The 27754-nt window shown below is 34.4% G+C and overlaps 1 protein-coding gene across 1 annotated transcript in view; it reads right to left on the bottom strand.

Annotated features, from left to right (window-relative positions):
• Window positions 1–1449: 1449 nt before the first annotated feature.
• Window positions 1450–27754, bottom strand: part of Cntn5 (contactin 5) — a 1105367-nt gene continuing 1079062 nt past the window's right edge. Inside the window, exons 23-26 of the mRNA XM_010642035.2 lie at window positions 15535–15721; window positions 14981–15093; window positions 6261–6429; window positions 1450–2313 (exon numbers count right to left, since the gene is read on the bottom strand). Of these exons, the coding sequence (XP_010640337.1) occupies window positions 2213–2313; window positions 6261–6429; window positions 14981–15093; window positions 15535–15721 (570 nt within the window). The 3' untranslated portion in view covers window positions 1450–2212. The remainder of the gene's footprint in view (window positions 2314–6260; window positions 6430–14980; window positions 15094–15534; window positions 15722–27754) is intronic.

The following is a 27754-nucleotide window of genomic DNA, read 5'->3' as shown; positions in this document are numbered from 1 at the left end:
CATGTTGAGTAAAAACATCCCATATCTCTGCTTCCTGTTAAGAATAAAACATCAGATATTGTATACATAAATATTCTGTCAGATATGTACCATCCATCAGCTATTTGGAATTGTTTAATTTGAACTTACCATGTATTGACATTATTTAACTGGGCTTTGTTTTATAAGAGTGTTAGTAATAACTTGATTCTTAAAGTCCTGCACTAAATTTATTTTAACATATAATGGAGAATGAAGAGATGGCTTAATTCATCAAACAGAAAAAGTTATTTCCAATTTTAAATATCCTTCTTCATTTTTTTTTTAGATGAACAATTTGTTCTTCCATGGTATTACAACATATTGGGGAGAGCTCACATTTTGTTCATTAAACAGTTAGCATCCCTGTAGTTGCAAAGTCCAACCTCTTGGACGACAAAGGAGACATTCAAGAAAGGCCACTGGGTTGCTATTCAAGGCTTAAATAGTCACCATCTGTATTGTTTACTATAATAAACTGTTGGCTTACATAGTCTCATAAATCACTTGTTGTTTGTTTTGGGTTGTCATGGTCATGATTTTCTCCAAACCAAATGAGTAATAGTCATACTATAGCTCTGAAAATAAACAGGGTGTTCAGAATAAAAACGTTCATTTGTCTCCTAATTTTACAAAGATTAACCTCTAGAGCCAGCAATTTGAATTTAATTTTGTTTTGGTTTGTTTGCCATTGGGGATGCATGCAAATAGAGTTAATAGGTTCAGATTTTACAAAGAAAAAGATGGAGACCAAACACATGTTATCAGCTGTGAAACTAGTTTGTTCAGGCTTTTCTGGCAAATGAAGTTGCTGTAACTATTCATTGATGTTCATGGATGTAATATCTACTCTGGCATATCTCACCAAGTAGAACAATTTCATTTAGCTTTCCAGTAACTACTTAGGGTCTCTTACATTCAAGTTGATGCCTCAAAATAGCAGGTAGGGATCACTTTCTAAGCTACAGAATTAATCACGGTGGGCTACACTACCCAAGCCCTTATAATGATGCTACATTTCCAAAGATTAATTTTAAAAATCAGCATATCCAGTAAATTCCCTTTATTTTAGTAGTTGACCAGAATTGAGTGGCACATGATATATAAAACTGTCTAAGATCAGAATTATTTGCTTTGAATCATTTTAATCCACAGACAAAATTTTACCATGCTTAAAGTTATTTTCAGTTAAGACAGCCTTAGACTTGAGCATCTGTTTGATGTTAGATGAGTAGGTAGAGAAATGGGAAAGCTTTGTTCCATATTCATTGTATTTTTAAATTAGCACCTGTGGCAGCATGTCATTGTCTGTAGTCTTTAGTGAGCATATATTCTTGTGAATTTAAGATATCTTTTGTTACTAAAAATAAACATTTACAGGGCTAGGGATTTAGCTCAGCAGTTCGGTAGCCTGCCTTGCAAGCGCAAGGACCCGAGTTCAATCCCCAGTACCAAAACAAACAAACAAACAAGCAAAAAACATTCACCATATTTGCTGCTATTCAACATAGTGCTTAACAGTAAGTTCATTTGGATTTACTATTTACCTAGCCTTAATAAAAATGGCTTATTCTCTACCCCAATAACTTCCTGTACGGGTAAATATAGAATAACATATTGAAAAATCTTGCTATTTTCATTATGCAAGTGTATAGTATTTTTTGAGATTTATTTTTGTGTATTCTATGATGGACCTCATAGCCAAAGTATTTTTCAGATTTCCTGTAGGTTTGGCAATTATAATGGTCAGGTGAAGGGAAAATGAAAAACACTGGATTTGGAGTCTTAAGGAATTTTTCCATTCTCAATATTGTATTTGTTTTTGAAATAGATCTACTAGAGACCACTTTCTTAAAAAATGGATGGCACACACTCAATCATTAGATATAAAATCAAATTCAACATATATAAAATTAAGAATACATTTGACAGAAATTACCTTTGCTTACAAAAATTCATTACATACAATCTGCATATTTTTATTGGACCAAGAACTGTCCTCTCCATTTACAAAAATCAAAGAGCAACCTGATGGATAAGTGTATTTCCCCCACTCCCAACCTCCTGTAAGTGCACCACATGTAGTCCCAAGGTTGTAAAGCTCATATCAGGATCCTGGCTCTCCACTTATGCTACATTCCATTCACTGCTTTTTTTAAGCTAAAACAAATACAAGCAAGTTAAGCCAGCAGTTTCACCAGGAGGTTGAAGGAATTGTCAATGCCAAGAGCAATGTTACTGATGATGGTGGAGAGAGAGTGTGCAAGGTTGACTGAGCGCTTGTGATCTTCCCACCTGTGAAAAAAAGAGAAGCGTTAAGTGAGATGACTGTTTTAGATAATTGTTGCTCTGAATGCAACATCAGTCCTGTTTCTCACTGGAGTGTTTTCTTATGCTTATGAAACAAGACACTGAGATTCCCCATGTTACAAGGTGGACAGAGTTTAATAAAATACTTTGTTAAAAATGATAATTTCATGTCAACAAACACATCTCACCAAGAGATTTAGTGTGGTTTTTATCAACGATGTACTGATAGAAAACATCACAAATTCCAGATATGAAAAATAAACTTTTTATAGTGTATAGTTTAGAAGATGAAGTAAAAACAATTAGTAAAAGTGTGAGGCAACATGAATTCACAATTTAATTACTTCAATTAACTTATAAATTGAAAAATAAAATAGTATTTTCTTTGAGTCTTTATTATACTTGAGTAGGCTTAAATTCTAGATTCTCAATGCCAAACTTAGTAAAGAAGGACAATCTTTTATCATTCTTACACATAGGTAAAACTATTGAGACTAAAACATGCAGTTTGATTGAAACAACAGATCTGAGTTGATCAGTCTGAAATAATTTTAGTAGTTCCTCATGGCCACAAATTAGGAACAACTTTTGGATGCTATTCTCAGGAATGGTTCTTCAGGCCAGACATCTTCTGAAGTATTGTGATTGGCATTTAATGAATGCTCACTATATGTCAAACAGTATTTTAAGCATTTTATACATATTTTATTTGCATCTCAAACATTTCTATTGTTTAAATGTCACTTTTATGCTCTTGTTATACATGAAAAAAAAGGTTCTTAGATTGTAGAATTTGCTCAAAGTTCTTAAACTAGGGAATACTAGGTCCTGATGCTCTAATGTACTGTATCTCTGAAAGCAGTGATTGGCTTTGGCTATCAACTTACAAATAAAGATAAATCTACTGCCTACTTTCTGGAATCTTCTGCCAAGTTATGTTTTCTTGTTAGAGTTAATGTAACCAGATCATAAAGTTGATTTTTGCTGTAAAGATAGAATCTAAATTTATTCTCCAGAAGTGTGCATAAAATCTAAAGAGTTATTTCTTTGGTAAACAACAACAATAACACACATAAAAAATCATCCTTTCTTTAAAAATTTGTACTCACTGAAATCTTATTACTCAACATATTGGACAGTGTTAAATATATTTCAACTTGTAACAAATAAGTCTATGTAATGTACATGGCCACTTAGGAGCTTAAAAAAAAGTGAGATGACCAAGCCTTATTGGAATAGTTTGTACATGCTAAATAAATGTGAAAGCATTCTTTTTATATACAATATTTGAAAATGGCTGTGTTCTTGTTAAATCAACATTCACAACAGAAGAAATCTCATTTTCAAAATGTTAATAAAGACTACAGCTTGTATACTATATAAATCCACAAAGCTAAAACTTCTTAGCATAGCAAACAAACAAAACCAACCAGCAAGCCCCCATAAAAACCAGTAAATCAAACACAAAACAATATTAGATTAAGTTTTAGCCTCCAGCTATAAAACTGCCTATTTTACTTGGTACTTTTACTTTTATTTTTTCAATCTATTTATCTTTTGAGATAGTGTCTCCCTATCATTCAGGATTGCCTGGAACTTGCAGTGATCCTCTTTTCTCAGCCTCCCAAGTGCTGGTATTACAGGTGTGTACCACCACACCCAGCTGCCTATTTCCTCTTGGGCAAGTAATTTCATTTTCTTTTGGTACATGATTTTTAAAATATAGTAAGAATTAAGTCAATAATCTACAGTTTTTATGGGTCTAAGGTAGATCCTACTGTGAGATTTTACTTCATTAAAACTCAGGAAAGTGGCAACACTGGCCAAAATGTTATTAACTAAAACATAAAAGTTATCAATTTTTTATAGCAGTAACAAGTTAATTGAAATAGTAATGGGAGATCCAGGTCTGTATAAGTACTTCCAAGCTTGGTGCTGGTCTTATTCAGATGACATATAATCTGATTATGTTAGAGGTGAAAATAACTTTCTACATTCAGAGAATAATAAAATTGCTAATTCAAAAGATTTTTAGAAGGATAAAATAATAATATATAAAATAATAATAATAGCATAATGCCAGGAACGTGATGAGGATTCAGAAAATTCTCCTTGCATTTTTACTAGAAATTTGACACTTAGGAGGCAAGAGGGGTCATCAACTTTCATTTTTTACAAAAATCTTTGGTCTTTCAAGGTGCTCTTGAAAATTAAGTACCCTTATCTGAACAGTTTAGTTATAAATTAACCAGTGAAGAGAAATTATCAACATTATTACCATTCTTTTTAAATAATAAGGATAAAGTGTATCAAGCTTTTGTGTGACCAAAAGTAATCCTATGTAATGTAAAATTTACTAATAAAAAACAAAAGTTGAAAAAAAAAACAATTAGGAAAAAATTCCTAAGTCTTTTCACCTGGATTTCTGAAAAGGAATAGTTTCTCTTTTTTCTTTTTAACTATTCATCTTGCAATAATTTTAGATTACTGAAAAATTGTAAGACTAGAACAGAGAATTCACCCAGATTACTTCACTATATTATCACTTATGCTGTTATTTTTTCAATATATATTTTTCTCAATGCTCTGAAATGATATTACATCCTAAATATTAGACATCCCTTAAATATTCCAGTATATTTAAGTTTGAAATACAGAACATTTCCTTAGTCAACTACAATACAGTTTTTAAAAACAGGAAATTGTTAATATATTATCAATTGTATTGACAGTCAAATTTTATCAATTGTCTCAATGTTATTTATCTTGTGTTTTTATTCAGGATTTCATAATTTATGAAGTATTATGTCAGTAGCTTTTCCTCAAAGTCTGGTGTTATATTTTCTCCATTATATCCATCTCATTTTATAGCAGCAAAAAATATCATGAACAATGCCTCTAGTGTGATAGACAGATAAGATGTGGCCACACACAGAGGATTACAAGATATTGCTGGAGACTTCACTTCAGGTAGATACTTCTACTTGAGAATGACTGTTAAAAAAATGATTATAATTACTCAATTAAGTAAACACTGAAATTTTACATAGTATTTTAACTAAAATTGTCTAATAATTAGATATTTACATATCTAATTATCTGCTTCCTTTTATGATATCTTGACAAAAGGGATACTATTTTTGAAATTCATAAAACTTTTACCAATTTTCCCTTTATCATATGATGGTTATGATATGCATGTTACGCATGCATATATGTATACATGTATGTATATATGTTTTATATATATGTATGTATCACATGATGGTGATATGTATGCGGCTAGGTTGGAATCATGGTTCTGCTAGTTAGCAATGTGTGATGTTAGGCAAGTTACTTAAATTTTCTCTGTTAACAGGAAAAATTCCACCTACTTATTTGATTATTATTAAGATTAAATAAGACGATGAATGTAAAGTCTTTTTGACTATGCCTGATTTATAGCAGAAGCTCAGTAAAGTCAAGCAAGCTAATAATAAAAATGATTAATTTTATTTGTTTAGAAATCAATGAACATTAAATTTTAATATCAAAAGCATCCTTTTAAACTTACCATTGTCTAATAATAAGAGTAATCAAGATAATGGAGAAGTATTCTGAACTAGGGAAAGATCAGCTGAAAAGTAATACCGAATTTCAAAACTTACATGGCCAAGAAGATACTAGGAGAGGCCAGCACAGACAAGAGAATTTCATAATTAAGTACATTCTAATGAAACTATAAATTGCTTTGTAGATTTTGGGAAATTCTACAATTGTGAGCCAAACTACTATGGTTCATACTAATTGGAAGATTATATAGAAATCAAAGTTAAATGAGAAACCTCTCAAAAATTATGGAACTATATAATCTATCATTCAATTTTCGTGAGCTTTACACCATCTTTCATGGGCCGTGTCCATCGAATTAAGTGTCTTGTGTTAGAACTTACCTGAATATGATGGTACCCTGATTTGGGAACTAACTGTACCATCTCCCCCTTCGCTGAATGCTCGAATTTCAATAATGTAGATTCCAGCGTCAGGGAGTGGTACTACTGCTTGAGGTTTTTGTGTTTCAATAACTTGGCTGTTGCTGTGACCCTCTTGCCTGTAAAAAACCTGTCAATAATAACAGAAGTTTAAACATCTGATAGTCTATTGAGAATTACAAACATTTACTGACTGCCTAGGACAGTATGTATCACATTTCGAACTAAGGACAAAGAACAACTGCTCAGGTTTGTAGCCAAAGTAATAAGTAGTGTATGCATTAGGTCCTTCAGTGGAAGTATACATCAGGGGCTATGGAAGTGTAGATAGTTTAATTCTCTGTGGGACTATAGGCAACTTTTTCCATAGGAGGTGGTACCTGAATTAAATATTTAAGGATGATTATATTTTACCAGTTAGAGAAGAATTCCATACAGATAATAAGAGATTAGAAAACTGATAAGAAGCCATGGTGTTAGGGTATGGAATAGAGAGTAGATGTGTAAGAACAGTGAGTAATGAGGATAGAGAAGTAGGTAGCAAGGACCTAGGTCCTAACAATCTTTCATGGCTGGTTATTAAAATGAATAAATACCATCTTGAGGGAGATTTAGAAGCTTTCATTCTCAAGTTGTTGAAAAGAATCAAGAGACAATTTGTTTAGCATATAAACACTCTTTACTATTGGAAATGGTTCAGAAGTTAACATTTTATTTATTTTTATTCTGGTAGTGGTTTGCTTTTTGGTAAGGTGGTATGTGGACAACACTGGATAGTGAAATTAAGGATTTTTGACTTCTGACTGTTGTACTAGAATAGAACATACATGCACAAGAAAAGTGCAAGTAAGGACAAAGTATTATCCTGGGTTGACAGAAAAAGAAAACTAAGGCCATTGATCAGTTGAGCAGTATATCAACACTACGTTACTAGTTAAGGTTAAAATTTCATTAGAATGTTAGTATTCTGATGACCACTTGAGAGAATCTTTCACTGTTATTCCTATGCTTTTGTCACTCCAGTAATAGTTCAGTATAATTGGAATATAGTAGTTAAATAAGAGCAATTAAGACAAATTTAATATATTTATTCATTTTCACTCCTTTTATGCATTTTCAGAGTCATTAGTACTATAATATGATTGCTTTACATAATGGAAATAGTTATGGCTTTGTAGCCATACAAATTTGGATTGAAAATAATTTCCTACAGGACAAAGTAAAACAATGCTAAACTATTTTCTACACATTCGTGCCTGGGTATATTTGGGCAAATTACTAGCCCTTTTCAACCTGAATTTTGTTTCCTGTGCACTGGAAATGATATCACCTACTTCATGGTTTTGCTAGAATAAGGAAATGAGAGGGTGTATGTAAAATACACAGCGCAGGACCTGGTGTGTGTAAGCTTCACAAGAGAAAGTTACTCCTTTTGTTACTAACGGTGTTCACTGGCAATGGAACAACATTTCGGTTGCATCACAAAAGATTGGGGAAAACTAGATAAAAAATATGTATACTTTTCTATTGGAAAATGTGTTTTGAGCTTGAACCAATTCACAAAGAAAATAAACATTAGAAAGGCAATATGTTCATATATTAAAACTTGCCTGTACTTGATTCTCCCTTCTGTGTTTCAATAATATATATTCTCTCTATCTTTCATGCATTGGAATTTACTTCTTAGGATCTAGACAGAAGTGACCTTTCTATGATAGTAAAATATGATGTGTAATTATATCTATTGAGATTCTTTTTGAGAATTTTATAGCTGCAGTGCAAAGTGATAAGAGAATTACCACGTACGTACTGGACAGTTCGTGTAGGCCACGTAAAGGGTTGTATTATGGATTCATCAGAAGACATGATTCCTGCCCTCATCATACTAAACTCTTATATCAGAGACAGGTCAGCAATGCAATATAGTGTAGGATATGTATTGCAATAGGAAGTATATTGCTCCTGTGGATGTGCATACAGTGAATACTTAGATTGAGGAGTCAAGAACTCTTCCTGGAGGATGCAGAGTGTTTAGATTTAAAAACGATAACTATATAAGGATTTGTAGTTTTGATTTTGACTGTAAAAATGTAATGAATTAAAATTTGATAAACTACATGAAGTAACCAGAAGCCAAATTTATGGGAATGGGAAAGTGTGTAAACTGGTGAGGACTGGCCGGGGAGTAACTATTTTAGAGGGCACTGTTGTTATGGTTCAATAAATTACAATTTTATGACAAAAAAAAAAAAAACACAGCCAGTAATGCATATCTAATGTTGCTGTGAAATCAAGAGTTGAAGAAAAATTTGTGGACCAATTAATATTTTAGGCAAAAAGGTAAAGGTAGCCAAAAAACAAAATCAGTTAATGGTCACGCAAGGAGTTTGAGATTAAATGTAGTTTTCCCTGATAACTCCTAATAGCTGCAGTGTTATATAACAGTAAGCACACAAAGTGAAGTCATATTAAATTAATGGTTAGACTTTGATGCTTTAGGGAAATCTTGCCTCAATTTAAAATCCTGACTTAAAAGAAAAAATGAATAAGAAACAAGATTTAAGGAGTTATCAAAGTTGAAATAGTTATTGACAGTAAAGAGGCCAGGGAGTTCTTTGAGAATCTGGACACTTAGATTGGCAGTTACAATGACAGCTGTCTTTATGGATAAAGAAAATAGTCTAATGTAATGTCAAGACTGTTCTCAAATCTGTTAAAAAAAGCCAAAAGCTTTGGGTTATTAAAAAATGATCCTAAGCAAAAATTTAATTGGTATTGCTATTCTCAAAGGCATGATCTAGAAATATCTGTTCTATGTGTCTTATGGTAACAAAATATTAAGGGGGAATGTGCTAGAAATATAACAGAATACACTTTTGCTGGCTGTGTCTACAAGTGTCCCTGAGAAAAATGGATCCTACTAAAGTGAAAACTGATTTCCTCAGCTGAGCATTCTGAGAACAGTTGATGTGACAACTATTCTTCTAATACAGGGCAAGTAGGCTGGGCATCTTGGCTCATGTCTATAATCCCAGGACTCTGGAGGATGAGGCAGGATGATCACCATGAGTTTGAGGCCAGTTAGGACTACAGAGTGAGTTCAAGTCTAGCCTGAACTACATAGGAAGACCTTGTCTCAAAAAACAAAAGCAACCCAAAACAAACAAAAACATAACAGAAGGCAAGTAATCTAAACCCCAGGGTTAATAGGTTGAGTCAAGCATGAAAAAAAACCCCAACACTATAAAATACAAGAAATCAGAATTAAAATGGTTGTAGACTTCTTGAGGCAGTGGAGAAATAGCACTGGACTCCAGGTTGTGAAAAACAACATCTGTGCAAGTTTATATATATCTCAGTCTGGAAGGCCCGAGTTGATATTGAAGTTGCACAAGCAAGTAAAAATTTCTGTCTGTATTGGTAGATCATGAGACCAGTAAACTTTGGGCTTGATTTCTCCCTCCTCTCTCTAGTTCTGTAAACAAGTAGAAAATTAGAGTTGGAAATGGAGGATACAAGGGGAAGGCATTGTCAGTCTAAGAAAGAATATTTAACAGAATGTTATTTTTTTCCTGGTTTAGAGCCTGAAGCTCTTGTCCTGAATTCTTTCTGATTGCTTGTGTCTTTTCTGAAGAGGAAAAGTTTCTCTTGGTAGGGAGGCGAACATTGGCACAAGTAAAAGCTCAGCCTATGGACATTGAGTACTTATTTTCCTTTTCACATCAGCATAAAAATCTGAGGAAAATAAGGTGGGGATAAAATATCTATTTAAACTATAATTTTGGTAAACTTCTCTCATTGTATAAATAATAATAAAAATTCCACTTGAGATCATTAGGAAGAATTATGGCTGAATATACCTTAGTTTACAGTTTTGTTGTTAGTATTTCTTGAGTGATGCCAGTTAACAGATTTATAACATATGCCCAAATTAGTGAGAAATATGGATATGAACCCCAAACTAATGGAATTATCAAAATTAAATGTTCTTCATTTAAAAATATCTTGGGGAAAAATACACCAAGTTGGGAAAACCTTCATTTGAAGTTTCTGTTTTACTTTCCCAACCACTTATAAGTAATGTATTCATAAAATATGTAATTGATTCCACATTGAGAAATATAAATAAAATAAAGTGGCACCCATTAGTTGACCTGAAATACAATATATGCTAATAATTTACCAAATGATAATTTGTTTTGATATACTCCTAAGTGAAATAAATAAGTCATACATGTGTAAATACCAAATAGTTTCTCTGGTGTGAAAAACTATAACAGTACATAAGATCCTAATGAGATAATTGACAATGAGAAATAGGAAGAAAAGGACTAAAGATGTAGGGAAAGTGGGAAGGGTAGGGGAAAGGTAATAAAGGAAAAGAAAAAATATGAGAAAATGAAAAAATGGAAATAAAGTGTTTGTAAATGGGGAGGGGAGAAGGGGGTGAAGGGAGGGCAGGGACAAGGGGAAAAAATGAGAACCAAGACTTGTCATGTAGAGGTACAAGATCCCAATAATGAATGTAACTGTACTGTATACCTAAAATGTACCAATAAACTAAAAAAAAAGAAAATTTGTTTTGAATGGGAATAATTTGTACTATTAATGATTACAATAAGAGACAACTCTTTCCCAGCATTTTTCTGATTTTTCATGCTTCTATTGTTTTTATTTTTTAATGAAAACTGATACCTTGAACTGATTACTGTTAAGTCTGGACTTCTAATGCAGAATTCCAAGAAGTCCAGAATTTCTTGAAAAACAAAGCTGTGAGAAATTTCACCACTAGGTAATGCTTAATGTTTATGAATTAACTTAGTTTTAAGGTGTTACCTGTGACAGCCACCTATGGCTTAATTCCATTCTTCTGTTATGTAATTCTTGTTTACTTTCAAGGGTCCCGAGACGACTTTGTGATGGGGAGATTGTTTTTTCCCCCTATCATCTTTTCTTTTATGATCTTACGGTTATTCATGTTGTTGACAAACCAACCTCTGAAATCAAGTCAAGAAGTGAGATACTTGCTGTCCTGGTTTGAATGTGGTGCCCACAAGATTCAGGAGTTGACAGTGTGATAGGAGGAGCTGAGTGCTTTGGAGTCAAATTAGGTCCCAAGGGTTCCTGCCCTGGTGATGGGGAGTGAGGTTCTTCTCCACGCAGCCTCTGGCACTTTTGCCCTTCTACCTCGTGAGGACACAGCATTCCCCTCTTTGGAGGACCAAATGTGGTAGAGCATTAATCTTGGGCTTCTCAATCTCCAGGTCTTTGAGAGAATAAGTTAACTTTATTTATAAATTACCCAGTCTCACCTATTCTGCTACAGCAGCACAAAGGTACTAAGAGGTATGCTTTCTTAGAAAATGGATTGATATAAAATTCTTGTTTTATTTTATCTTATGCTAACTTTGTGGTTTATATTATGAGAATGAATTTTCTCTTATATACAGTATTTTTTTTTAAAAAAAGAAGGGCTTAGTGGATTATTTATGCATCAAGTATAAGGACCACATTCATTTTCCACTTCTCACCTACTGTCATGATCTGGAAAATATGTAAGTGAAAAATTTTCCGACTTTGTTAATCTTAAACTGTACTTGATGTAAAAGGTATAATTCTCAATCTCTGAATTTTAAACCTCACATAGGGACTCCAAGTTCCCAACCTCAAACCTATGTATGATGCACATTTCCAGAAATTGCTTTGATTTGTTAAAGTAAAATAGTTGGCAAAGGCAGAGTTAAAAAGAACATCGCCTCCTCTTTTTTTTTCTTATTCTTTTTTTTAAAGACAGGGTCTCATCATATAGTCCAGATGGGATTTGAACTCACAGGGTTCCAGCATGTAGCCCAGGCTGGCTTTCAACTTAGAATCTTTCTGCCTCATCCTCAGTGCTGGGATTGTAGGCTTGAGCCATCAAGCCTGGTTTATGACATTCCCTTTTGACATTCCAATTAACTGTGGAAAGTCTCCCTTTCCATGATAATCAAGAAGCCTTCTACCTCAAATTTTCCAAGCATCTCAGAAACAAATTGCCTTACTGGGTCAGTCCAGTCTCAAATTACCTCATAAAAAGAGAAACAATGTATTGTGTCCCTACTTCTATTAAACTTCTGTGACTGCCATACACTGCTGTGCTTAAGATGTGGCCTGCTATTTACCGTGTTTCAACTCTTCATCTGGCAGTGTTTTGGGGATATAGTAGGAATCAAATGGGATGCCTTTTCCTCGAGTATAGCACCCAGAGTGGATGTCCTGTGTTTCGGTACCTTCCTCCAGTGGAGCAACTCTGTAACTGCTGTGTGGAGGCCCTTGTTTAGGCTGCAGGTGTTCTCAGAGTCAAGCTCAGAAGAAGGGACTCCACATCTGTGTTTTCCAGGTTCATGCCTCTTTTCTTTATGTTTAGCAAATATTTGTAATTACATTTCTGTCCCATGGTCCCTGTGTCAGGAAGACCTTTCATCCTTAGCAACTTCCCCAGGTAAACCCGAATTTCCCTGGAGAATCCAGGCTCTGTGTCAGGCCCAGTAACCAGTGAGGAGCCTCAAGGGACCTTCATATCAGTGGTCCTGTCATTTGAAACTCAGTGTATGAGAAATTTTAATTTGGTTGCAAAACAAAATTTGGAGGTCTCCATTTGTGATTGGTAAACTCCTTTCACAGGAATCAGTCTCGGGGATGTAAGAAAGTACAACACTTTCAAGGGAATGAAAAGGAAACGTTGTTCTGGCAATGTGTGTCTGTTTATCATAGCTCATATGCCTGAGATGGACTCTGACTGATCCTTCCTGTATCAAGATGTTCCAAGTTAACCTGTGTTGCCTTCATAGAGAGAAACCTGGAGGGCAATTTTAACTCTCAGCTTACTGTTCAATTTTTTAATCAGTTTTATTTTAAAACTTTTTTCACCAGGGACTCTTCTCTAATAACAATTTGAAAACAAATAGTATTTTTAAACGAACACCTTGTAAATGTCAAGTGTTTTAAAGAAATAATCTAATTTTCAAAATTCTGTATGACAGACATTATTACTACTCCTACCAATTTTGAAATTAAGATGAAACTCAGAGATATTAAACAACTGATTCCACGTTATATAATTATAGTATGACCTGAAGTCTGCCTGACTTAAGCCAGTGGTCTTTTTTCACTATACCACAACAAAAGGAAAGGTCATGCTGGAAAATACACATACACACGTTAGATGCATATAGACTAGCAATTGCATACAATATTCCTAATTGAGTTAAACTTAATTTACTTAGCCAGTCTACAAGCACTGAGGATGAAGAGGCAAATAGAATAGGGTCAAGGAGATCAGTCAAAGAGACCAGTCACATATAAAATGGAAGAGGAGAGAGAGCGGCGGGGAGGGTATCAACTGTGAGCAAATGGTATGGGTATCCAGACTGGGACCCTAAACCCAACCTCGTGGATTTATCTACTCATGCATTTCTCTGTTCTCACATGAATCTTCTAAGCTTTTTATTTTGCTCTCTCTGCATTCTACATTGCTTTACTAGTTTGGAATTTTGGTTGCCGTGGTTCTCATATTCGTATGGCTCTAGAATGACCTGTCAAAATTTCTGGCAATATGGCTACCCCTAAAAATAGACGAGTGTATTTGCTTTTGAGGGCAATTTGTGAGGACATAATCTTTTGGGAAAGGATATAAAAGGAAAGAGCTCAGGGAGAGGTCCAGAAAATGGCTTAGCTACCAAAGATCAAATTCAGTATTCTTGAGGATTAGGGACAGATTTGAGTGTATATAGCTTTGAGCATGAACGTGTCTGTGATCCATACTAATTACAATAAGAGATGCTACAGGGCATATCTTTAAATAATAGGAGCTACTTCAACATATACATTCCATTTATAACTGCTTCAGGTTTTAGCTTGAGAACGTCAACATTTTATACACAAAATACTGTGTTAACATCTCAGATAGCAGAAAACCTATGTATAAAGATTTGTTTAGATTAAATATTGTCATTAAAATATTTTCAACTCTACCATAAATAATATTGAACTAATGCTTTTGTGCAGAATTGAAGGCAATAAGTTGAAGTTGATAATGTGGAACAAGAATTTGAAATTAAGCCAACTCAATACATGCACATATATTTTAAATTCAGAGACAAAGTTGTTTTTCAAAAACAAGGTGTGTAGATGTTTCATATTTTCAGATCTCTTGTTGGCATATGGTAGGACAATTTTAAGAGATGTATCTGATTTGGAGCTTGCTATCTCTTTCCATGAACTCTTTCCTGTTTCATGTGCTGACCCTAGCATTTTTTGCTTTTGCTATTACTTTTGTCATAGTCTTTCTATGCTATCTAAAATGTCCAGTGCCTGCCATTTGCAGGCAAAGTTTGTCTATGGGGAGGATGTGCCAGAGGATCTTCTGCCTGGTACCATGAATTATGGAGCTATCTTCATACAGAATTACCTTCATACCAAATTTAAATTGTTGTTGCTTTTTTCTATCCTTATTCCTTCACTTTCCATGCCTTGTGCAATTCAAATTCAGTTTGGCTTTCCGACCTCTAGGAAGATTTTCATTATAAGACATGGATTAAAAATGACTTATAGAAGACAGAGGCTTGTTTTATGCCTCATTAATGGTCCATTCTCATAATAATAATTTTGAGCATGTAAGCCAGAGATAAAGAAACACTAACCTTGTAACCCAGGACTTCAGATTCGTTGGCTAAAGGTTTGACGGGCTCCCAGCCTAGAGAAACCTGAGACCCCTGCTGCTCCCACCTGAGGTTGCTAGGTGCTTGACTAGGGGCTGCAAAATATAAAGTGAAAGTGAACTGACATGGATTCTCAAATACATTTCTTCATTTAAATCTTTTTCAGCATTTCAATTTTTTCATGTGTTTAGTAGCTGGCTGATACCATAGGCTTCCTTCCAGAGAGAGTCAGATAAGGAGGGTTTTGCTCCAGGAGTGTCACTTTAATAGCTGCTCTACTAAGCTTTTGAACTTGAATCCTTTTATCTCCCTTCTGTGTCAAAATCACTTAGCCTTGTTTCGCAGGAAGATAACCTTTATCTACTGTGAATGCAAAATTTTCCGAGCAAGTTTTGGAATTCATATCTAAGCACTGAAGCAAGACTATGAATCAAAACTCCCCTGTGACTGCTTATTATGTACCTTGCACAGCTTTAAGAAATGTGAAAAGATGCTGCCCTTTTGTCTGAAACAAACAAGAAACCCAGGTCACTTACGGGATTTCTTGGTGGTTGCACTCACTTCACTGCTAGGTGGCCCATATCCGGCTCCATTGTAAGCCCTCACTGTGAAGTGATATAGAGTATTTCCTTCTAATCCTGTCAAGATGATGAATGACTCGTTCCCCCTGGTTTTGACTGTTTCTGCTGCATCTTCTTGTTCCATGTCTTTCCAGTAACCAACCTGTCAACGCATTATCACAAGACAAATTAATTTTAAGGTTTTCCCTGGGACTATGACTACTTGAATGTTGTTCTCTTTTTTAGATGTAGCTGGAAGTCCCACCTGGAAGAAGTCACCCTCCTATAACCCTGTTATCAGGCCTTACTAATGAGGCCAAAATGGTGGTGCAGGTCACAGCCTGCTTTGCACCTGTGTGAACTGTAGCATCAGTTCAGTACTCTGCAAGGCAGCAAAATCTGGTCATATGAAAGGGCTAAAATGTATTCTGATATTAAGGAAGAATCATTCAAAAAACAGAAATGCTTTTTCTCTTGTAGTTTATCTGAACCATTTACTGTTGATTCAAATACATGAAAAGTTGAATAAATTATCCAAGAAAGAAGCATGAACAATATTTCCTCTTAGGCTTCACATAAAGATGAATCACTCAAGCTGTGTCAATTGAATAGAGAGGAGGTAGCAGCTCCATGATGAATTGGAATGTTTTAAATGTAGAGACGTAAAATAATCAGTGTATGGGAGAAAGGCAGAAAGAAAGAGCTTTCTAGCAAATCTCAGTTGTGCATTGAGATCATCTTCTCTCTTTTTCATGAGGTGGCTGTTCTCATAACAGACTCGATCCCTTTAAGAGAGTTGCTGTCTCTTTGAAGCTAAGGCTTAACTTTGCTCCAACTCAAGAACATAACACTGCATCAGTGCATGAAGAGTTGTGCCCATATTCCTAAGTTACTGTGGTGAAAATAGTTGATCATTGCATTTACTTCATTTTCTTTCAAATGCTTTGCCTATTGTGGAATCTAGAAAGTGAAACACAACAGTTTCCAGATTCTGTTTCATCTAAAGTTGCTGGTATACAGTGTAGGCTGTGAGGAGTTAGGAATCTGGAGATATCCTAGAAGAGCATGTTTAGGATTGTCACTTCTAGTTGAGATCAAAGAACATAGCAAGTCATTATAGGCTCTGATCTCAAGACTGAGCGTGTGGATTACCATGACATTTTAAGGACCCCAAGCGTCCTATGTGCTGGCTAGAGGCAAAGAAATCAAAGAGTAGGGAGAAGAGGAAACAAATTACAGACTGCAACTGCAGCTTTATGAAGTGAAAAACATAGTAGTTAGCACTGTTTTTTCATAGTTATACTTAGGTTATACAGAATTTATAAATATGAAGTCATTTGAGCCTCTTCCTTTCTTCTACTTTTGTGTATTAAGCATGTTATTGGTAGGCAACTTTCTAATTTATTTCTTTAGAAGAGTGACCTTTTACCTTTAGATGAACAGATTAACTGATAGATTTTCTTTGGTTTTCCCTCTTGATGGCCCTTTAATTTGTAAAGTAGAAATTTGCACGATGGGAGCAGGGAACATTGTTGTTACTAATTGATGCTCTGGGGCGATGTTGAATGGGGCAAAGGTGTGTATAATCTACATGACAAGTCTTGATTCTCATTTTTTCCCCTTACCCCTGCCCTCCCTTCACCCCCTCCTCCCCTCCCCATCTACAAACACTTTATTTCCATCTTTTCATTATCTCACATTTTTTCTTTTCCCTTATTACCCTTCCCCTACCCATCCCACCTTCCCTACACCTTCAGCTCCTTTCTTCCCATTTCTCAATGTCAGTAATCTTATTAGGATCTTCTGTATTATTGCAGATTATTCACACCAGATAAACTACTAGGTATTTATACATGTGTGCCTTATTTATTTCACTTAGGAGTTTATCTTCAATATGTATCCATTTTCCTATGAATGAATCTATTTTCTCATACTTTATGGCTGAGTAATATTCCATTTTAGAGAAAAACCACATCTTCTTTATCCAGTTTCCAACTGATGGGCAAATAGGCTGTTTCCAAATTTTAGCTATTACACACTGTGCCGATATAAACATGGGTGCGCATACTTTTCTGTGATATGATTCTTTTAGTTCTCTTGGAAAGATACCCAGCAGAGGGATGGCTGGGTCAAATTGAACCTCCAGCCCAAGCTCTTTGAGGTATTTCCATTTTGATTTCCATAGTGTTTGCACCAGTCTGCACTCCCACCAACAAGGGAGAAGGGTTCCTTTCTCCCTACAACCCTGCCAACATTTGTTATTGTTTGATTTCTTGATAGCAGCCATTGTTTGTGGAGTGAGGTGGAATCTCAGTGTTGTTTTCATCTGTATCTCTCAAATGATCAGTGATGTGGAACATTTTTTCATATATTTACTTGCTGCTTTTACTTCTTTAGGAAATGTCTGTTCATTTGGATGCCCATTTTTGAATCGGGTCTTTATATTTGCGGGGGCTGATTGTTTTGAGTTCTTTATATATTCTTGATAATAGTCCTTTGTCTGAGGAATAGCTGGTAAAATTTTTTTGCCACGTTGTAGGTTGTCTCTTAGTTCTGCTGATGGTTTCTTTTGAAGTACAGATGCTTTTTAATAAGATGAGATTCCAGTTGTTGATTCTATCTGCTAGTTCCTGTGCTACTGAGGATTTGTTCATAAAGTCTTTTCCTATGCCAATGTCTTCCAAAGTTCTGCCTAACGTACCTTCCAGAAAGTTTAATGTTTTTGTTTTAATATTTAGATCTTTAATCTATTTGGATTTTAATTTAGTGCATGGTGAAAGATAAGGGTCTAGTTTTAATCTGTGCCAGGTTGAAATCCAGTATTTCCAACACCATTTATTAAAGATCTGCCTCTATATTCTTAACCAGTCACATTACTTTAAATATTATGGAGGAAACTGAATGTGACTGAATTAAACACATTACAGATTTTGATAGATTTTAATATAAATGCAATATATGTTCTGATTAACCACCACAAAACAACCCAAGAAATACAAAATATTTTTAAAGTAACAAATCCTGAGAAAAGTTATTCTGTTTTCACTACTTGAAGCCAAGAAGTTGGTATTTTCCAGTTTTGGTAGTACTTATAAATTTGAAACATCAAAAAGGAATGAGAGAATTGATAATTCACGATGAAATGATAATCATTTATCTTCATGTGGGAGAGAGTTTGAGTGAATATAGTGCTTCTTTAGTGTTGAGCTGGAATTTTGAGACTATTACACCTGAAACCCTCTTCACTGTGTTTTTCCCCAAGGTATAGATTTCATACACTCATAAACTTTAATCACTTGTAATGAAATTCAAAACATTAAGGGAGGTATAAATATTTAAAATTTGAAGTATATGCAAGCTATTTCATTACCCTCACATAGTTATTTTTTGTGTGCCCCTTCCTACATTTTTATGTACACTTAGTATATTTATTATAATGTACCTATAATGTATGTTCTTTCATTCTCTAACATTGCAGTTGTACATCAGTGTTTTCCCATTAAGAAACAACGTATCATATGGCTATGAAGCACATTTAATCATTATCCTATTGTGGAACATTTGGGTAGCTTCCAACTTATGGTCTTTTAATTGAAGTGTTGCCATGGATATCTTCATGTTTATTGTTTACTACCACTAGGTTAATTCCTTGCAATAGATTACAAAAAGAGATTATAGGTTTCTAAATTATAAATTTTTTGGATACAAAATGCCATACTAGTTTTCAAATACTTTGTACTAATTTTTTTATTCCAGTTAAAGTTATAAATCTAAGAAATTCCCCATACTTTTGCAAAATCATGTATTTGAAGCCAGAAGTTACATAGAGTATTTAATTTTTATTTTTATTGGTATTTGTAAGCTGGATATAATGGGACAAGTTACTTAACCATTGACTCTCTATATTGTGTATAAATTAAGCAAAATAGTTCTTTGGTTTCATGAATTCCAACTATTTGAGCTGTTCTGTTTCCTAATTCTTTAATATTGCCTAGTTTTATTACCTGTAAGCATGTTTTTGCTCTTTCATATTATTTAAAACTGAAATGATTTTATTATTTTCAGGCACAAAGTATGAATTCTGAATCATGTAACAACTTTAAGAGTATAGATCTGAAATTTAAGTCCATAGCTTGCTCTTCATAGTATATACTTAAATTTTGTAAAATCAATTCTCCCAGATAATAACTATTTTCCTGTGTGCAGAGTACTATATATTTCAATTATGATAGGGTAGTTCTAAGATATTCATGTCATACATAATCTATTTCCGTCACATTAACAGGTTCTAAAAATCATTTCTGCCATATGCAGTTTATGATTAGTGGATAAACTGGAAACTTTCCCTACTCCTCAATCTTCATTTAGTTATATAAATGTCATTGCAAAATACTTCCTAATATTTTTTCTCATCCAATAATTCCCCTATGTTAAACAATTTTTAAAGAAGAATTTAAAGCTCATAGAAAAACTGAAATAAAAAAATGACCCACTTTCCCTACCTGCAGATACATACAAAATTGCCAATCACCAACATTCCTCACCAGAGAGGTACATTTACTCAAACAGGTAAACCTACACGGATATATCATCTTACCCAGTTTTTGTTACTTGTTAGATTTTAAGAATTCAACACTTAGGGGCTGAGGATACAGTTCAGTGGTTGAATGTTTGCTTAGTATGCACGAGGCCCTGGCTCTAGTGTACTCCCTCAGGTCAGGTGGCGGGTCTCAGCCCTTAGAGTGTATTGGTTTATCGCCAAGGGGAGAACACTGGTCAGTGAAGTCTGCTAGAGCAGGGGCAGTTCTGCTGAGGGGTGAGATAAGCAGGAGCCAAGCAAAGAAGGAAGGAAGATGGCGAGGAGTGTGCAGAGAGAGAGGAGCACGGTACACAAACTGGGCCAAGAAAAGTCCAGTGAGGCTGATGTGGGTAGTGCAAGTGTGGTGCAATTCGATGCTAGAGACACAATGCAGCCAGATCGTATAGTTAGCTTTGCTAAGGTGTTGGGATGAAAACAAATATGCTCTAGCAGCAAGTGTAACACACTGAGGGCTTTTAAGCAGGAATGAGGTGGGGAGGGTGCATGGAACATGATCAGATTAGTTATTTGAAAAGATACACCTAACAATCAACATTTTGTTTGTGTTAAAGAACATAGATCGCTCCTTTGTTATTAAGTTAGGCTTCTTACTGGAGTCAGAATAAGTTGCAGAATTACTGCTTTTGCTTGTAATATAAATATTGTCCCATTAAAAATAACATTCTATCATATGCCTATGTAACCTATTTAACCACTATATCCTATTGTGGGGCTTTTGTTTAGGTTCTTACTTTTGTTGTTTTTATTAAAGTGTCGCCATGGCCATCTTCCTGTTCAGTGTTTTTCCCATACGAGATGCAGTCTCTGTACACTTCCCCAGTCACCTCCTGTGTTTCTCATCCCTGTGTCCACTTCCTGTCCGGTACAAGTGCAACAAACAGTCACATTCTTGGTTGAGAGCCTTTGAGTTTTGGTGTTGGCTGTGTGAAAGCTCCCATCAAAGTTGTCTCCTTCCCATCTAGGGTTTCAGTGAATAGAGAGACCTCCTTTGGCCTCTTCTCTTAGGAGACTACTTCTCCTTTTGTTCTCCCTTTCCCCTTCACTCTGAGTTTTATAAGTTATCATTATTTACATTTATTCATTGTATGAAATTATCATGATTAACAGTTTAATCATTTGCTTTATGATAGTATAGAGATGAAAAGTTTGTGGCAGTGGATAAATGGTGGTGATACAAAGAACAGATTAGGAGGGGCTGGAGTAGATAGGATGCACAGTCAGGCGGTGTAGGAGTCTGTGTCGGGAATGGGGAAGGTCCAGACTACAGTGATGGTGGTGAGGATAGACAGGTGTATGGATCAAGAATCATTAGGAAGATGAAATCAACAGACCTCAGTGAAAGATTAGTTATAAGGATTGAACTCTCATAATTTTAATATTTCTTGAAACTGTGATTTCTAAATCTTTTTAAGATAGGATTTTGGGGGGGGTTGCTTTCTTTTTGGATTTTGTTTATTTCTTTGTTGTTGTTGGTTTGGCTCCATATACTTTATCTTCTCTGTAGATATCTATTGTTTATGGACCCAAACTTTTCTGTTTCTCTTGTTTATCATCTCTCTCATTTTAAAATAAAAATTCCATTTTCTTTTTGTATTCTGGATTGTTTTTCAGGTTTGTACTCTAAAGCACTGGTTTAAATATTTAACAGTTTCAAGTTTGCTTCTGATTGCTTCCAATGAATATTTTATTGACTTTGCTTTTGATTTTATTGCATTCTCTTCCTATCCTGAACTGCTCCTTTCAGTATCAACAACTATTCTTATTTACCTCATGGGGATCAAGAACCATATGTTTATATTTAATTTTTTTCTGATTTATAAAAAAAATTCATCAGAAAGGAATTCATACTGAGTCTTACCATTTGTTCTCTCTTTCAAAGATTTTCCTTCTGTCTAGTCACCCTTAGATTTTAGTCAACTGATTTTGAATGGGAAACATGTATCTGTAGGCTATATCTTCCTATGCTACAGGGTAGATGTCAGATTATTGGTTGCCAAGATGAGGCCACACTCAAATTTCTACAGATATCACAAAGAAATCCACTGATATTTGTGCCAGGAGACAAAGCTTCATGGGCCTGGTGCAATTTGTTTCACTGAAGCAAAGATAAAGGAGAAGGGGGCCAGAGGCTATTTCATTGTTTGCTTGAACCTAGAAAATGGAATTTTGAGGCTGGGTCATTGCACAAAGATGAAAGGAAAGAAAACCTAGAAAACAGTATAATAATTTTGTTTCATACCATTCACTGTGATTGCAGTGAGGATTCTTTCCTCATGGTTTCATGGATACTTTAAGGGTGATTAAAGATAGATGGTGTTATATGCTTCCATTCAATTCATTGTCATTCCTAAATGCAAAAATTATAATTGATGTAAACTGAGAACTAGGAGAAAGATATTTTATTGGAAATATCCTTTCTCTAGTGATTTCTCACCTTCAAAATCATTTTAGAACAATATGACCTCTTTTCCTACAAATGCTCAAATTGCTTTTTACATTCTTTTGCTCTCGTGCAACAACTAAGATCAGCATGCATGCCCTTCTACCAAATTTCAAAAAAAAAAAAAAAACCAAACAACCTATGTATGGGAACACATTTCTCATGGGAAATAAATTTATTTGGATTGGTAAAGTCTCTGCTTTTCTTAGTTTAGTCCATCTCCAGTTTCCTAATCTCCTGAGTTTCACATTAGGTGTAGTTATTAAATTGACTCTTCACAATCAGTACTGTGAGACACCCCGGCAGTCAGTACTATTAGATTGCATGCATATTAGTTGCTTTGTGCCCAGAGGTAATTTTATCATAAAGGACACAATTTAATGACTCAGATAAGATAAATAAACAATGCTTAGTTAAACTTCTGAATATTTATGAGGCAGTTCAGTGGTGATTGGAGGATATGATTTGAGAAAATTTAAAATGCAGCAGGAACATAATAATGGCGATCACTCACTGAATAAATTTGTATTTAGTTTTCCTGGATGCTGTTTATACTACTTAAGAAAATATACCAAAGAAGCCTGGCTATAAATATAATTGAATTTATTCTTAGTCCTCTATATGTAGTTCATTGTTGGTGTTTTACAAACATTGGTTCCCTTCACCTTTTTCACTCAAATGTTCTAAAAAGGAGAGTACTAGACAGAACAACCTGGTGGTGTTTTATTATTGCAGTGGATTAATTAATGATCAACTTGTAATCCCCAGCTGAACTGAATCAGCATGGTCTGGATGTGTGGAAGGTTGTTGCCAATAGCCATAAAAATGAGAACTGGAGAGGAAGATCTGGGCCTGTTAATTTTCTAGGAGAGCTTGCTGCAGATGGTTTTTCTGATGTGAATTAGGTTGCTCTCATCAGAGGAGGAGCTCAGGGCCTTGCTGTAGCTGGGAATGGCTGCTGTTTTTGTCAGAGGAGCTCTGATCTTCAATGTGGCTCCAAAGTGGATCCCTCAGCTTGGTGGCACAAATCCTTCATTTCACCAGCACAGATTTTCTGGATTCCACCACTGGTCTTTGGGCCTCCTTAGGTGCAAATTCTCAATGAAGACAAGCATGAAACATTGCCATTGGCTCTAGACCCCTTGCTGGACTTGTGGATTTCATTGCCTTGGACTCTAAGTCTTTAGCTGGACTTGTGTGGAAAATGGCTGGGATCTAGGCCCTCAGCTGGATTCTTTGGGCCCCAGTGTGCAGTTAATCTCTTGCACTCCTTTGCATTTGACTTTTTGGGTAATTATCATAAAAATCCTACAAATTATGTGTCCTGTATTTGATGTGTTCCCTTGCTAAAATCCTGATTATAATAATTACAATGAATGTATTTAAATATGTTTTAGGAGATGATTTATAAATCCTAATAGAATCAATCCATTTTAGCTAAAGAATAAACGTTTTGATCTGAAAGCTAATACTTTAGGTAGAAACTATTAATTTAAAAATTTATTATGTAATTAATCATATATGCTCATACAGTATCTATATGAGTTACAGGAACGGGAACTATATAGTCAATATGTGTTAGAATAAAAAGTGTTATGTTCAGTTTAAGATGTTTGAAAACGAACACTACATTTCAAACCCAAATGAAGTAGAAAGAAGGGTGTAAAAAATAGTAGGAGCACAACTCAATGAATTGGAAAATAAAGAAAATGAATAAAGCCATTAATTTTGGGGAAATAACTTAATATTATGTGAATGTCTTTGGATCAAGAATGATCAAAGGAGGCAGAGGGAAGTGAAAGGAAAGCAGGGAGGGGGAGAAGCAAGGTCATACAAACTGTTGGTACAAAGGAAATGATGCCACTGATGTTTCAAAAGGGTAATGATAGAAATCTGGATGAAGAGTGGCCATAAAAGCTTTGTTCCAGATGACAGTGACAATATCTTGGCAAAGATACAAAAGCTGTAGTGCAGTGTACTCTTGGAAGGTAGAAGTGTAATAGGTAAGACTTGTGAGATGGTGGCTTTTTTGGGAAGATTCCTCCAGGTCTTCGGATCTCGTTAGGGAAAGCCTGCAGCCTTATTAGCTAGAATCACAGAAGAAGATCAGTGGAGAAGGGAAGGTTGGAAACATAAAAGGGAAATTCAAGAAATGAGAGAATGGCAGAAATGCTAGGAACTCAAAGGTGAATTTTTGCCCATTTAAATTTTTCTCTAATAATAAATTATGCTTACCCAAGGAAAAACACCGAGGCACCTGGTAAATAATGTAGGTAATAACTAAGAATATCCTTAAACACAGTTAAATAGGTGTAATTTTTGAGTTTGCTATTTTTTAAAGTGAGTCCATTTTCCAATTGTCATGTCCTTAGAAAGCAGAAAGGTAAGAATTTTTAGAAGTTTATATTTTAGGGTTTTAATGAATTATGTTTGGTGAAATAAGGTACTGGCTGAGATTTGCTTCAAAATAATACAGGAACATGAAATGTAGTTATTATTTATATAAGACATATTATTAAACATGAGTGTTGAGTTCCTGGAAATCTTTATACTGTTTATATTTCACATATTCTTAAGTTTTTCATAATGCAAAGTTAAAGTAAAGAAATCTAAATAAAAAAACAAGGATAACAGCTATAATGGCATCAAAAATGAAACAGACATAAATCTAAGAAAATATTTTGGAAACTTATACTGGCAAGGATCAAAGAAGACTTAAAGAACAAATCAGTATACCATGACCATGAATTAGAAAAAATATTTTGAAATGAGTAATTTTCTGAACTTGCTTTCCATACTATATAACAGACCCAAACTGGAAACAAGCTTAATGTACTTAAGGGATAGAAGAGTATATTATGGGATACTTATGCAGTGTCATTTAGGAGACCATATGAACCAGAGATGCATACAACAATATGCATACATTTTACTGATGAATGAAAATACAAGACAAAATTTTCCACATGATTCTCAAAACTGGCAAAAGGAATCAGTGTTACAAGTTAGGACTGTGTTTGTTTTGGGAGTGGGAGACTAGTGATGGTAGGAGAAAAAAAGGTAAATCTTAGTTTTAGTTAATGCTTTGCTTCATGACCTGGATTATGGCTGTACAGTGTATTTACATTATAGTAATTCATTGAGCAATACGTTTATAATTTACATCTGTGATTTGTAAATGCTTTTATATGTGGATTAAATACAGTCTTGCCACTTGAAAATAAAGTTGTGGCTACTTAATAATTGGCAATTACTCAATTACTAATTGGAATTCATCTAATACTAAAGATGTCATTTATAATTCTATTTATTGCAATCAAGCATTTGTAAATCTTATCCATTTTCCAGCATATTGAACTAGCCCTGGTCTATGTCTCTGTTCAGCACACTGAATTGGTTGTCAGGTGCTTGAAAATATAAACACAGCCTTCAAAATGATTTTGTAGTAATTCTCAAATGGGTTATTCTAAGAAAATTTCAACAAAACTATCAAGCATTTGTAAAATAAAATTAAATTAGTTGATGTTTACATTTATGATTTTTTGTAGTGAAGCTTGATGTGTTATGGGGTAGCTGGGATTGTGGATGAAAAACAATCCCTTCTTTGCAGTGGTGAAGTAAATTTACATTTGTATTAAAAAGTAAGAAAATGGAAACTGATTCCATATGTGATAAAAGCACAAATACATTTTAGTTTCTTGGTGATGAAACAATATATTCAGGAAAAAATTCTGTTCTAATATTTTAAAAACTAAAATGGTTCATGTGAAATTTCTAATAGAAAAATTTTAAAAGTAATTTGTATTACAGGGTTTCCTTCAGGAAGCCATACATCTACATACAAATGAAACAAGAAAAGAATAAACTGGGTAATTACTGCCTTCTGAATGAACTCTACAAAGTTGTCTTTCAGTAGAGTCAGGGAAAGAACAAGTGAAGCAACTGAAATACTATTAACCATTTTTTTTTTTAATCTGTTGATCTTTGAAAAATAGTTTCAGTTAGCCTCATGGTCTATAAAAGTAATTCAAGAAAGCAACTGAATGATAATAACACGAAAGCCATTTGCTTTAAATCAGAGTTCACAGAATTTCAGAAAGAACTGACATATTATTTTCTTCTACTGTTCAGTTTTTTGTATTCTTTTTATATAGACATAATAAAAAGCAAAGAGAATTGTCAAACAGCTGCTACCCACATACCATATGGGGAAAAAAGAAACACAGTCTTTGTTTTAGCCTTTTGGTAACTGGCTTTACTTCAGCTCTTTTTTTTCCTTTAACTTACATCTCAAATACCATTTTCATCCACACATAAGACTCCCTTCCTTTATTTTATAAATTAAATGCAGTCTGCCTAACTTGAGTTCTTGTCAGACAGCAATGAGACCCATTTGTTTTTGTCTTATGCTCTGATGATTAGTGTCAGATCATAAAATACAGAACAAAAGCAATCTTGTCCCGTCTCCCCTTAAGAAATCTGCACCACAATTTATTTTATAAAGCAAAAATACAACTGGAATCTTTTCAGTACAATCAGTACGTGTAAATGGCTTTAGTGACTTTTCTAAAATGAACTCCTAAATTACATATCTTCTGGAAGTTTTAAAGCAAACACATGCAAATCTTGTATATAACCCAAGAAAAAGAGTTGGGAAGGCTGCCTTTTGATGACAATTTCAAAATTGTATAAATTGTTTTGTTTTTTGCTTTCTCTTCACTAAAGAGTTCAGAATTAGGACACTGAATGCTTGTACCTGTGCTACAAAAATGAATTGTTACTTATTGTTAAATGAGTCTCACTATTAAAAACTAATAAACATTTGATAATTTTCTTACAAAAATGGTAGAATAAATACATCATATATTTTTCAATCACGGTGAACTTTGTTTTATGGGCAGAATAAACAACACTATTTTGAAGCACATGTCTAGTGAGAAAAGTTATTTCATTCAATAAGCAAAACTATTTCATTAGGAAAATTGAGGGCATTTCAGGAACAAGTATCTGCTCAGGTAATCACAAAAACATCATGAGGCATGATCAAAATACATAATGCTTAAATACAGTAAAAGACACATTGCCATTAATTCCCCTAAAAATATTCACCCTTGCTTTGAATGTACTTATTCTGCCATTCTCACCAACCCCCACCC

This window comes from Fukomys damarensis, unplaced genomic scaffold (genome assembly GCF_012274545.1).
Source record: "Fukomys damarensis isolate Sample0158 unplaced genomic scaffold, DMR_v1.0_HiC HiC_scaffold_16, whole genome shotgun sequence".
Taxonomy (NCBI): Eukaryota; Metazoa; Chordata; class Mammalia; order Rodentia; family Bathyergidae; genus Fukomys; species Fukomys damarensis.
This window is presented reverse-complemented; position numbering and strand designations above follow the sequence as displayed.